This window comes from Rhinichthys klamathensis, unplaced genomic scaffold, assembly GCF_029890125.1.
Source record: "Rhinichthys klamathensis goyatoka isolate OS25496 unplaced genomic scaffold, OSU_Roscu_1.1 h1tg000497l_1, whole genome shotgun sequence".
Lineage (NCBI taxonomy): Eukaryota > Metazoa > Chordata > Actinopteri > Cypriniformes > Leuciscidae > Rhinichthys > Rhinichthys klamathensis.
The window spans coordinates 1,278,666-1,292,567 of NW_026606980.1; the positions used below are offsets into that span (position 1 = coordinate 1,278,666).

The window sequence follows — 13,902 nt, forward strand, 5'->3', positions numbered from 1 at the left end:
CATCACTCTTGGAACGCAACGTATCCAATCAAATTAGTGAGCCTGAGCCATAATTAAATGATTTTTGATACAAAGAATACACATTTTCAAAACATTAGCTGTTTAACAGTAGTGTAATGCTATGTGCATTCAAGACTGGAGCTTGTTGCCCTGAGATGGTCCTCACTGCAGAACACGAAATCCAGGGGGAGGAGTTGGATCCAAATCCAACTCCTCCCATCTTACATATACCTAAACCTACCCATCTCCGCCCCCTGATCCCTAACCCCACCCCTAATCCTACCCATCTCCACCCCTTAGATCTGGATCCAACTCCGCCCCCTGGATCTCGTGTACTGCAATGATTTGCTACTGGTCGCCCTGCACACATTTAAAGACTCATTTCTTGCTTTAGGTTTTGTTGTGTTATTGTGCGTTTTATATTTTAGGCTTTATGCCGAGCGTCACGTGACCAAACCGGAAAACGGGTCTCATTGCATCCGCTTGTCAGAGAAAGTGTTAACGGCCGTAAGAACTAACTACGATATCTATGGATTTTTAAGGTAATCAGCTAACCTACTAAGTTCACTTTGTTATTGGTGTTTTATGCTATTTAAATGTCTAAACGTTAGTGTGAAGAAGAAAAATGAAAAAAACCTTTTAAATATCAATCTGCACATGCGAGGGACATTGGTTATGCTGATTTTTGCTTGCTCCTTTTAAGTTATCTTGAGTAAAACCGCAAAAAATTTCATTAAGCACATACAAAAGACCTGAATCGGAAGCGATGTGGTCTGTTTTCCGGCTTGGTCACGTGACGCTCGGCATAAAGCCTATTAATCACTGACTAACGTGAAAGTTAATTCTCAACAATAATTTGCACAGAATGAGAAAAAGAACCCAAAATATAGATTATAAAAAGTGCTTGGAAAAGAGGTTTCAGCTGTTGTTTTTTGTTTTTGGCTGTTGGTCATCATTGCTGCTCTCTTACTTGTCGGGACAGTGTAAATAACTGATGTCTGGTTGGCCACATTTCAAAATGGTTTGAAATGTCATAGCATCTGTGACTAGTCATCAAAGAGGGTGACAAGCTTTGGTTTTGTAGTGTGTGCTTGACTTAAACATACAGACCTTCCACCTCAAGGTTAGCCGTAGACTCAACATTCTTGGCAACAAACTTGATCTCTCCAGAGTCGTCTCCTTTAACATTGCATATGAGGAGGAAGTGCTTAGTCCCTAAGAAAACATGGTTCAGAAAAGTCATGATCAGATAGTGATATAAATATTCACTGAGGTTGAGTGGTCAATTTTTGGAAAAGAGCAATGTTTAGCAACGGGTGCTAGAATAACCTTCCTGACGGATCTTAATGGTGCTGGTTGGTTTGATCGTCTCTCCGTTCTTAAACCACTCTCCGGGCACATCATCCAGTGACACCTCGCACATGAACACTGCATTTTGATCTTCTTGAATATCCAGATCCTCTAAGCTTTGTAGAATCTCAAGTTCCCTCTCTGTTGAAATGTTATTAAACATAAAAAGGTGTTGCGTAATTCCATAAAATATAACTAATTCAGCAGTAAGTGAAAATGTTTTCCATTTAGTTGAATCTGTCTCAGTACCAGTAGATGGTAGTGTTGTACTTAGAATGAATTATTTCAGCAGGAGGATTTAGATTTAAATAATCAGTATATCACCAGGAAAGTATACAATCTGCAGATAAATGTGATGATATTTTAACAGACTCTCTGTTATTACCATAGATTTCCACTGAACATGATGTTGTAGCTTCCCCAGCATCACACACATATGAACCAGAGTCTCCCAGCTCACACTTCAGTATCTGTAGAAATGACTTTCTTCCCATAGAGTAAATGCGATGATTTTTTCCTGGTTTAAGCTGAACTTGATTCTGAAAGTGAAAAAAAAAAAAAATTGCTACTTCAAATAATAAACTTAATAAAAATAGTGATTTTTAATCAACTGCAACAAGAGGTTGTGGGGATGTCGTGTAATTTTACCTTTGTCCACTTTATGTCTACGTTGTGGCGTGACAGCTCACATTCAAGGGTTACACCAGATCCCTCTGGTTGCCTGATATCCTCAAGCTTTTTCAAGACTGATACTGGGATTTCTGAAGAAGCAAAGTCTTGTCAGCCTATGTAAAACATTACTTTTGACATAAAAACATGTGTTGTGTATACACATCTAATTAGGTAAAAGAGAAACGCTATTGTTACGGTGCGTGTCCAAGCTTTTTCAATTCATTCCTATAGAAGTTGAGCTACACATTTGCAAAGTGAATTGTGGGATTGACAGCGGACCAGAGAAAGCGTTGAGAGCGTCAAAAGTTTGGGCAGTTCTCGACTTAATGAAATATCAAGTGAAAAGTGTGGGCGGCAGCCAATCGCTGTCAAGTATAGTGACCTCTGTCTAGAGCGTTTAAAAATAAGCAGATTGTGCAGGAATTTATGCTGGATTTAGTGCGTAAATCATTGTTTACTCATGTGACTCTGCATTTGTTATGTTAAATATTGCAGTTTGCATGCTTTCATTATTATTACACTGGCTGGTTTTACAGAAGTTTAAAAAATTGGCAATATATCTTTACTTCATTTGGAAACAGATTAAACACACTTGCAAAGACACACCTCTAAGCGGAGGTATTTTAGCATTGTCAGTGACACTGAGCAGAGTTTTGCCTATGTAATGAACTTTCACCGTTAGACTTCATTTGACAACAACTTCATATTGACAGAAAACCATTTTGATCACATTTGAAAGGCTATGATCTTAAAACCAAGTCACTATTTATAATTATTTTATTATTATTATTTACCTCTGGGTTGCCCTTGTTTGACTTTTGAGATCACATAGTCAACTGTGCACATGTCAATCTGTCTAGTACAACTGGAGATTATCATTTAACCATACCTCAGCTTTGTGCTTAGAGGACTTTGAGAAGAGTCCTTTGTTGTAGTGGCATTTACATGTTATTGTCATCCTCAATGACAGCTCTGTGACTCCAAAGGATAAGCCCTATTGAGTGACTTGGCATAGAAGTGATTACCTTACACCAGCACCTTATGCTTGTGAATGTTTGCAATGTTTCGGTAGCTGGAGTCTGATCATGTGATCCACATCTTTTTATATGTGTAACCTGACACATGGTAAGAGCAGTAGCAAAAATGTCTGTCCATGCCATTGTACTGTCATCAGCATCAGAAATTTAACCAGTTTGATGACTTACATCATTGACCTGGACCCTCTTACCTCTCACGACTAAGTTAATAATGGCCAGATCCCACCCCTTATAAGTTAATTGTTGCCAAGGCAATTAAGGAAAAAAGACAGATTATTGCAAGCCTGTATGCCTTGTCATAATAAGTAAATCTGAGTATTTTCATGACCTTTATGGTTAATTTAAGGCTCATTCTGGATGTCTGTTACGTTGAGGGAGTAGTCTGTGCTTTTTAGTCAGTTGGAAAACACTGACTTTGTTGTGCTCAGGTTAGCTGAGGTGTGAGAAGGTGTGTGATTAAAGGGATAAGGGTGTTTTTTTTAGTGGCTAAATCAGAATGTAATGGCTGAATCACTTTAAATCTTTAAAGGTGTTCTGTGAAATTTCTGCACCACTAGTTCACAAACAAGTTTTCTAAACTAACTCTTCTCAGGTTTTCTGTAACTTTGCCCCAAACTTATGTCATTGGTTGAGCCAGTTGACGTTTCAGGCACCTCAAATGAACAAAGTCATGTTTTAAAGGTGCCACACAGCCACAGTGTTTAAACTCTTTAAGAAGTCAGTCAACAAATGACTTGCTTTCAGTCGTCTTTTCACTTGAAACTGGATTAGGATTAAATTTTAACATTGAATCCTCCATTAGTATTTCCATCTAATTTTCTAGTTAAAGTAGTCTTAAATTCTTGAAGAAGATAAACATACTTGAGATATTAAGACTTGTTTTCTTTTCAGAGAATGTGTAACACAAGTGTATTTTGCCGTACTGCACGGACAGATTTTTATGTTTTAAAAAAGGGACTTTTGAATGTTTTTAAACAAAATTAAAAACCATTAAGCTGGCATTTTTTGCTGGCAAAATTGTCACATTCAAGTCTCTACTATAAAAACAGTTTTAATTTGCACAGTACCTTTAACGTCCAATCTTGCCAATGATCTGATATTCTCAACAGAGAATATGTAGGTGCCAGTGTCATCCAAGGTCAGGTTGGAGATGGTAAGGCTGTGTGCCCGTCCTTTTGCAGTCATACGGCAGTGGTTGTTGTTTTTGAGAGCGTGCCCATCCTTCTGCCATACACCCTCCACATTGCTATGTGACAGCTCCACCTCAAAAGAAGCTGTCTCTCGTTCGTAAGTCTGGATCTCAGTTAGACCTTTCAGAATCTTGATTTTTCGTGCTGCGTGGACAAGCACAGGTTGTCAAAGACAAGAAAATTATAGTTCAATGGTGATGCAGTTAGACATCAGTGAAGTGTGTGAAAAAGAAAGAGAGAGAGATTAAGAAGAAAGGTGAAGTTTATAAAGAGAGAAAAAATAGAACAGTTGAATTAGTTGGCTCGGTTTTGGCCACTTGGTGTTAGCAATACACTAAATCCTGCCTTCGATCAGGGCTATGCCATTTTTTTTTTAAGTCCAAAGCAGACAGGCATTCCCTGTGGAAAATGGTGGTTTATTTTAGAGAGTTGGTGACACCACCCTAGATTTTGAAGGCCAGTGCATAAATTTAGCTGCAATGAAAACGGATCCAGATTCATAGTTGGTGCCAGGAACAGCCAAAGCACAGACTTTCTCTCATCACTTGCTCATTTGTACAACACAGCTTTATCGTCTCAAGCTATTCTGAAAGGAATGTTTATCACTGGTAATTAATTGCTTGTCTGCTAAAGAGCAAATTACTTTTATCGTCAGAAGTTATGTTAAGAGATATTGAAAGCTTGTTTGGTAAGTTTGATGTAGACAGCTAATAATCAAAGGCAATGGAAATTAGTTGTGAGTAGAGACGCATGTAACTTTTATCCTCCTCTCATGAGTCATAGTATCTGTGTTTCACAGGCAACTAAGAGGAATTAAAAGGTTACTCCGCCAGGACCTTCTACCAGCTCTTGATCTAGTTCTCATTTGACATGCTTAATTGAATTATCATGGCTCTTCTGATCTAATGTCAATACAGAAAGCTGCTCCCCTGGCCTCAGTACGTGGTCTGCCAATCACCTGTTTGCTGCTGTCAAACCATGGAACAAGTGTCACTAAAGTAGCTTGCTCGCATTACTCTTGGTTACTTGATTCAGTTTGTTTAAGATGACAACATCGCAATGAGCAGTAATGAGGGACCATCACCGTAAAGAAATGCTAACAACAGCACATAGTGAGAAAGATACAAGCACATGCAGACTCACGTTCCACACTGAGCTTGGCTTGTGTGCAGTCATGGAGCGTTTCACAGCTGTAGGTGCCTCGGTCTGAAAGGGTGAGTTTGTGGACTGTGAGAGAATGTTTTTTTCCACTCTGCTTCAGAGTGAATTTGGACCCTGGATGTATAACCACTCCTTGTCTCATCCACTGCACCTCTGCAGTCTCAAGGCTGACCTCCACCTCAAGTGTTGCCTCAGCAAACTCCTCTGCAACCACCGGGTCCATGCTCTTTGTGAAAACCACCTGTGCCTCTGAATACAGATCAGTGTAATTGATCAAATTTCCCCCCATAGCAGTTTTTAACATTTTATAAAGCTCTTTGTATTAAAAAACCAATGAGCAAAGCCAATAAGGACTACATTATTTCATGTGCTTGGAGTACAGCTCCTCGTTCTACATTGCTGTGTGCTGTAGTAACACTTGTCTCTGTCAGTTAAGAGTGGAATTCTAACTGGAGAAGCTGTTAAGCACAAGCCATCATAAGCACCTTTTCAACAATTCAGGCATGCCTGAAAGGGTCATTATTAAACTCAAACATGTTGACATGACATTAAAGACCTGTGCAGGATCTTAAAGAAAATACCACTCTACACTCCAAATACCATTTTGTAGAAAATTACCTATTAGTTAATTTCTCACTTAATATGTTGATACTAAAAAAGAAAAAAATCTTTCGTCAAATATTCTGTCAAAATGAAATACTGATAGATGATATTCTACCTTGGACCTGAAGGATAGCTCTGGAAATCACACCTTCAGCCTTAGCTGTCAACATGCAGCTATCTGAGACTTGGCAGTTGTTGATATGCAGCATATGGCATAGTCCATTACTTGAGATGTTGAACTTATGATTTGATGAAATTGGCTGGTCATTCCTAAACCAGGCCAACTTCACATCCTCTGGAGACACCACGCACTTAAAAGTTGCGTCTTCTCCTTCCATCACAGTTATGTTGTGTAGCTCCGCAATAAACTCCACAATGCGAGGAACTTGGGTAAAAAAGAGAAGTAAGTTGGCACTAAAGTAAAATGTGATTTGTTCCTGATTTCAGGTTAAACTTTATGCATATGCACACGAATCCTTTGGTAGAATTTGACTTACTATTGACCACTACAGCAGCTGATGTCCTTTCATCTTTGGATTCACAAGCATATTCTCCAGCATCATCTTCTGTGACATTATGTATAGTCAGGCTTCTCACTTGACCATCAGCTCTGATTGTAAAATGTCTGTTTGGCGCAATCTCTTGGCTGTCCTTAAGCCACTGAACATCTCCTTTTGACTTGTACAGTTCACATTTCAAAACCACATCCCTACCTTTGAGTCCCACTACGTTTTCCAGTGGTTTGGAAAATTTCACTTTCATTGCTGATTACGAAACAGTAAAGACAACATTTTACTGCACACCTTTACAAGCGATGAATTATTAGTACATATAACAATTTGTAGAAATGTATGGTTCATTCCCCAGTCTTACCTTTGACATGGACACTAAAGTGCATCTCATCGGATCCCACGTGACATGTGTACTCTCCATTATCACATCTCTTAAGTGGGTTAATGGTGAGGTAGTGGGTGTTACCATCACTTGTTGTGTGGAAACGATCCCCTTTGATTGGATCGTGACCTCTCTGCCATTTCACTGGGGCATTGACCCTGTTAACAGCGGCACGTAGTGTCACACTGTCTTCTTCATAGGCTGAAATATTTGATCTTTCTTCTTTTTTGATGAATTTGAATGGTGTTTCTATGAAAAAGAATTGTGTTAAGTGTTTTACACACAATCTTTCAATTGATATGAAATGAATTTTGGCTATGCTACTGGTAAATTTACCTTGAACCGTTAGCCTAGTTATCATTTTGTCATCAGTGGCATCACAGAGATACTCTCCAGAATCAGATGTCTGAAGTCCTGATATCACAAGCTTCCTCATTGTTTCTCTGCTTTCAATGTGTGTGCGTGAATCCTCTTGTAGTAAACATCCATTGCAGTACCACTGGACTATAGCATTTACTCGTGATACCTCACATTCCAGGATAAGCTCATCTCCTGTCATTAAAATGTGGTGTTCTGGCTTCTCTGAATTTCCAACAATGGACACTGGAGCCTCTGAACAAAAATAATTAGTTATTTTTTGTACACTTTGTACACAGAAAAAAAAAGCAAAACATTTAGGAGTACAACAGCTTGTCACTGGGGCAGTACCCTCAAAGATACAGCTTTGTGCTAAATCTACACCTATTGATAGGTAGATAAAGTACAAAAGTGTACTTTTGAGGATATTGCCCCAATGACAAGATAAAGGTACAAGTTTTGTAAGTTTTCTCTGACCATGTACATGCATGTTTTTCATTGTGTACATTGCCTTTTAACAAGTAGTACCTTCTACAGTAACATTGAAGACAACCTTATCATCTTGTGCATCACAAATGTACTCCCCTGAGTCCCTCAACTCAGCACTCAGGACAATCAGAGATCTGAATGTCCCTTCCTCTTCACAGATGAAATGCTCCTTTCCCTCAACCTTCTCATTGTCTTTAAGCCAACTGACCACCCCATTTGCTCTTGAGATCTCACATTTTAACACAATCGCATCAGATACTACAAACTTGCGTTTCGTTTCTATGTCAGCTTTCCGCAGTATTTTCAGTGGTGGATCTGGAAGGACGAGGGTAGAATTTTAGTTGGTTGCAGTGATTTTTTTTTTTTAAATCTCTTTTGTCCTGAAATGTACCTTTGATTTTCACTAAGAAATCCATTACATCATCTCTGGCATCACAGACATATTGCCCTGCATCATTAAAAGCTGCAGACTGAATGGTTATCTGTCGACTTGTGCCATCCTCTGTGATAGTAATGTTACTGTTCTCCTCAATCTCTTCTCCATCCTTCTTCCAGCTAACTTCAGCATTTGGTCGAGACACTTCACACTCAAGGACCACAATGTCTCCAACAAGTTTCTCTACTGCATAGGTCATTTTCCTTGGCCGAATAAATCTAACTGGTGGCTCTGCACAAAAAAATTAAGTCTTTATTGACACTGAGAACTGAGAACAGAGAATTTGTTTTAAATAAGAACGATTAAATATAGGGTCTTTGACACACCTGCAATATTTACAAAGAAGGTTACTGAGTCATCAGCGGTGTCACAGACATATTCTGCAGAGTCTTTGACTGTAGGTTTTGGGATAATAAGCCTCCTATAGACACCATCAACCTCAAGAATTAGGCTGTCACTCTCCTCCACTTCAAGACCATCTCGATACCAACGTACTGTGGCGTTGGGTCTAGAGATTTCACAGCTCAGGACCATCCTCTCAGAAGTCTGTTGGCAAAGTTCCATTTGGGACTGGCTTGGAGAAACTATGCGCACCGGTGGTTCTTTAGGGGGACATGCCACAAAAGTTAACATGACATCAAAATTGACCTTATCAATGTTCTTAATGCACGTTCCTGATCTAATTGCACACAATTCATGCAATTCACCAGTGTTATTCCAAGTTTTAAAAAGTATAATCTTATCCAATTGAATAACATCACAAACTGACATCACAATTTCCTTTTTCTTGTACATGCTATATTTAAACCTGAATTTGATACCTTTTATGTTTAGATTGAAGAATATTGAATCATCAGCTGTGTCACAGACATACTCTCCAGAGTCCTCAACACCACTGCGCAGAATTTTTAGCCGTCTATATGGACCTTCTGTCTTTAGCTTTATGTTTTCACTCTCTTGTAGTTTCTGTCCGTCCTTGAACCATGTCACCTTTCCATTTGGTCGTGAAAGTTCACAGCTGAGGACAATTTCTTCAGGAACATAGCGGTCAAGGTGGACGTCTTCCTTGGGATATACAATCATCACTGGAGGTTCTGTAAAGCAAAACAAAGAAAATTCCCTTGTAAATGTAATTTTATCAGATTTTGACTGATAGGAATAGAGACGCATTTACTCACCTCTTACGTTAACCTTAAATATTAAGGCACTATCTCCAGCACGACAGGTATATGTTCCAGAATCGGACAGCTGAGCGGACAGGATGATCATCTTTCGTAAAGTGTTTTCTGCCTCTATGAGGACATTATTACTAGACTTTAACTCTACTCCATCCTTGTACCATTGTGCAGTAGCGTCTGACCTGGACACTTGGCAGCAAAGGAGTAGATTGTCTTGTTCCACAATATTTCTGTGCAGATCATCTTCTGGTATGTAGGCAAATGTCACAGGAGGTGCTGCAATGAGAAGGAAGTGGTCATTAGTTTTTTGTTATGCTACTTTTACTTAGTCACACAAGTATGACATGTTAAACATGCAATTCAAGCACTGATGATGATTGCTTGGCCAGCCCTGTTGAACTCTTTCTCCACTCTATAAGCCAAATGAAATACAAAGAAAAAGAGAATGAAGAGTTAATGAAAGCTTTGTGAGAATGAAGTGCTATTAAGCACAGATAATAATGGTTACAAGGCATGCTTGTCCAGCGTAAGTGTTTTTTTATTTTATAAGTAAAGAGAACCAATATGCTGGTTAAATAGCATCTAAGGATGGCACAAGTTGGTGGAAAAATTGCAAACAAACTTGTGAAGCTTCAAAAATATTCCTGCATTATGGAAATGGTTAAGGAGCCCATAAAAGCAGCAGAATGGATCTGTTGAAAGGTAGAGAAGAATGCTTTCACCCAATGGAAACTGAATTCTACTAAGTTGATGTATTTGTTAGTTATATAAAAGAATACGTTGGATAAGGTTTATATGTCACCTTTAACATCCACAAAAAATTCACTGATACCATCAGCAGTATTACAACTGTAAAACCCAGAGTGGGATACATTTGCTGATTGGATAACCAGTGTCCTCATGGTGTGCTGTGATTTGATGTAAACCCCAGATTGAGGTAGGAGCTGTAATCCATCCTTGTACCATTGGACCAGGGCTGTAGGATCTGATATCTCACATTGGAGAATGACTGGCCAGCCTGCTTCAACTGACTTGTTCTTCTCAATCTCAGGAACAGCTGAGAACATCACTGGTGGAGCTAAGAGGATTTTTGTTCAGTCAAAATTCATAGAATAAAAAAAAAAAAAAAAAAAAGCCTTTCTAAGTTATATATCCAGATAATCGATGAGAAATAATGAAATTAATTGATGAAAAAGATTAAAACTTGCGTACGGCTAATGATTGAGACACTTTGCTGAGTCTGTGTGTATATTATGAGTTGATCTCTCGTGTTATTATAGTTCTGAAGCCTATTATTCTGAACATAACTTAATGAGCAGGTCTAAATTAGGTGACATCATCTATACAATATAGTGATATTGTATAGCAATAAGCGATTTGAAAGATGTTAAAAAACCTGTACAATCCTTTTTATACAGTAGTTATTGTTTGTGTCAGCTAAAGGGGTGAGGAGAGAATTGTAGGGTTTAACAAAATGGGGCTTTGATTATTTGGTTATGAATGTTTTCTTTGTTAAAATCTGATAAGGGCAAACAGCATTTAGTGGATGAAGCGTTATTTGACACATTGTTAGTGGTTTTGAGAAAAAGTATGTAGACTCAAAATCACCTGCAACATCCACCTTGAATGCTATGCGATCATCCACAGCCTCACAGCTGTACACGCCTGAGTGTTTGAGCTCAGCAGAATGGATGATCATTGTCTTCATAGTGCCCTCTGATTGGATGTCAAGTCCACTGTCTTGTTGGAGTTTGACTCCATCTTTGAGCCAGGAAACTTGGGCAGTAGGGTCTGAGATTTCACACTGAAGTATAATGGGACAGCCTGCTTCAATAAACTTGTTCCTTGCAATTTCTGGGAGTGCTGAGAACCTTACAGGATGAGCTATGAAAATTTGGAAAATGTAATTTTTTTTAGATTATCGACAAATTAATTTGTGAAAAAAAGTACAAATCTGTTGAAAGACATTTAGGCAGTCTTAACCTACAGATGTGTTAGTCACATGATTTGCCCAGTTATCAAGAAGTGAGAGAAGCAGAGTTTAAATGGATGGTAAAAGATGTTACAGGAGATACATTTTTTTTCCACAGGGAGTGATTAGAAATATAAAGGAATATATATAGGGCATACACAGTATTTAATAGTTAATTTGTGTGGTAGTGTTGTAAAAATCACCTTGAACGTCCACCACGAATGATACGGTATCACCTGGAACATGACAGGTGTAGTTTCCAGTATCAGACAGTTTTGCTGATTGAACAGTTAGTTTCCTCATATTTCCATCTGTTTGGAAATTTAGCCCAGGGTTTAGGGCCAGCTCTTTACCATCTTTACACCAGAGCACCTGAGCGGTAGCGTCTGATAGCTCACATTTCAGAACGATTGGTGAGTCTACTTCTGTGGACTTGTTCTTCTCCACTTCTGAAATTGGAATGAACTTCAGTGATGGAGCTACAGTGTTGTCAGTGGCATAGAGAAAGAACTGCATCATTTAGTGGAAAATTACTGGCTATTATGTTGGTTTTCTTGTATTTATAAATTAATGTGCTTGAGTGATCAGTTAACATGTCAAGCTACTTTTGAGGGATAAAGGCCAAAATATTTGCCTTTTGAATAACCACTATACATGGTTAAATGAAGGAGATTGCTTGACTTGATTTACACACATCTCATGTGGTGACTTCATGATAGAAAGCATCAAATCACCTTTGATTTCCACATGGAATGTGATGAGGTCATTATTTGTCTGGCAGCTGTATGTCCCGCTATGACATAATTCAGCAGTTTGCACAGAGAGTGTTCTCATTGCTTCCTCATTCACAGTGACAATATCATCTTGAGGAAGCACCTCATTCCCATCTTTGTACCACCAGACTTGCGCATCAGGGTGTGAGACTTCGCATTGCAGTTTAAAGGGTCTTCCTGACTCAATGCATTTGGTCCGTTGAGCCTCAGGGACACTGGAGAACGTCACTGGAAGAGCTACAGACAATTTTGTACAGACACATTTACTTTTATATTGTTTGTTTTCTTTTTATAAAACATATATTTCATTTTATATTTATAGTTTTTCTCAACTTGATTCTCAAGAATGATCCAAAATATTGACAATCATTCAGCGTTTTATGAAAGAGTCTGTTTGGCATGAACATGACTTTAAGAATATGCTGACTATTAACTGTAATGATCAATAAAATGAAAATACAAAGCAGACATTCTCAAACATCAAAATATAAGATGAAAGATTAGTAGCGCAAGAGTAAAGGACAACATGGAAAGTAACATATATTTAACAACAAAGACAAAACATGGGAAACAGACATTAAAGACAAACATACTGAAAACAAATTTAGTTTTTTTACCAATGTATCAGGCCTTTGCCTTTGTACATTTGTTAGTGATTGGACTTTCTATAATTTCCTCAGTATACCATATATTTAGTAGAATTTATTAGTAGTAGTAATATATCAAAAGGATCATTTCTAAATAGATATCTGAAGGAGACAATTACAGTAAAAGTTTCTTTAAACACTTTAGACATTGGTATTACCAATTAATCTTGAATAAAAAGTAATTTCTTTACTGAAATGTTCATTAGCGGTGTAACATCCTACAACAACCTATTAGTCTGGCATTTATTTGAACAATAGATTCTAGAAATTTAGTGACAATTGCATGATTGAAGTGGTTAGTTTGGTAATCGGATGGATTGAGCTGGCGAAGATGACTGATGAATCACCTGGTAGGTCCACTGCAAACTGGACGGTGACATCATCTGTCTCACAAGCATGTTCCCCAGAGTGAGACGGCTCGGATGTTTTGACAACAAGAGCTCTGAAAGTCTCCTCAGATTGGGTGATAACGTCACATTGTTGGAGATCCTCACCTTCCTTGTACCAGCACACCTCTGCCATTGTGCTTGATACCTCAGGTTGTGAAAAATTAGCAATGACTGTTTCATCATTTGACTCGCTCTTTTCAGTCTCATGGATACTTGAAGTTTGCAAAGATGTAGCTAAGGGGTTTAATTTAATATGTTTTAATGTAAGCAGACAATTTGACCTAAGCAGGTAATATTTTACATAAATGTTTTTATAATTTAAATGTAACATGCATATATTTTTTGCTTTGCTTTGTTTTTTATTTTATTTTAGTTATTTATTTTTTAAATAAAGCTTGAATGACTGAAACTGATTATGTAGCTGTGTGTATTTAAACTAGTTTAAAATCACCTTGGACATCCACCTTAAATATTATGTCATCATCCTTTGATTGACCCAAGTCAGTGACTGGAGCATTCAGTCTTCGTACATCTTCCTTCATTTCAAGAATATTTCCATTTTCATTTTCAGAGTAAAATTGTATTTTGTCCTTGTACCAATGAACTGGAGAATCACCTTCAATGGGTCGGACAACTTCAGTTTCAAATGGTTGTGTAAATAATTCTTCTTTATGACCAGATTCTTCAGTTTTGAGGGGACAAAGCAATGTGAGTATCGTATAGTGAGTTATCTATCAAGAGTGTGAATCAATTT

At 38.1% G+C, this 13,902-nt stretch overlaps 1 protein-coding gene across 17 annotated transcripts in view; it reads right to left on the reverse strand.

Annotated features, from left to right (window-relative positions):
* obsl1b (obscurin like cytoskeletal adaptor 1b) overlaps window positions 1-13,902 on the reverse strand; it is a 31,328-nt gene that overhangs the window by 4,549 nt on the left and 12,877 nt on the right. For 7 of the 17 annotated variants that reach the window (XM_056237738.1, XM_056237737.1, XM_056237743.1 and 4 more), the window contains 21 exons: window positions 13,600-13,830; window positions 13,107-13,382; window positions 12,074-12,349; window positions 11,543-11,818; window positions 10,976-11,251; window positions 10,170-10,445; window positions 9,368-9,643; window positions 9,011-9,283; window positions 8,516-8,791; window positions 8,145-8,420; window positions 7,793-8,068; window positions 7,244-7,519; window positions 6,887-7,156; window positions 6,511-6,777; window positions 6,129-6,398; window positions 5,393-5,659; window positions 4,127-4,393; window positions 1,999-2,111; window positions 1,736-1,889; window positions 1,330-1,491; window positions 1,111-1,215 (listed from right to left, as the gene is read on the reverse strand). In XM_056237738.1, coding sequence (XP_056093713.1) covers window positions 1,111-1,215; window positions 1,330-1,491; window positions 1,736-1,889; window positions 1,999-2,111; window positions 4,127-4,393; window positions 5,393-5,659; window positions 6,129-6,398; window positions 6,511-6,777; window positions 6,887-7,156; window positions 7,244-7,519; window positions 7,793-8,068; window positions 8,145-8,420; window positions 8,516-8,791; window positions 9,011-9,283; window positions 9,368-9,643; window positions 10,170-10,445; window positions 10,976-11,251; window positions 11,543-11,818; window positions 12,074-12,349; window positions 13,107-13,382; window positions 13,600-13,830 — 5,139 coding nt within the window. The remainder of the gene's footprint in view (window positions 1-1,110; window positions 1,216-1,329; window positions 1,492-1,735; window positions 1,890-1,998; window positions 2,112-4,126; window positions 4,394-5,392; window positions 5,660-6,128; window positions 6,399-6,510; window positions 6,778-6,886; window positions 7,157-7,243; window positions 7,520-7,792; window positions 8,069-8,144; window positions 8,421-8,515; window positions 8,792-9,010; window positions 9,284-9,367; window positions 9,644-10,169; window positions 10,446-10,975; window positions 11,252-11,542; window positions 11,819-12,073; window positions 12,350-13,106; window positions 13,383-13,599; window positions 13,831-13,902) is intronic. The other 10 variants (XM_056237744.1, XM_056237750.1, XM_056237749.1 and 7 more) reach the window with 7 other exon arrangements.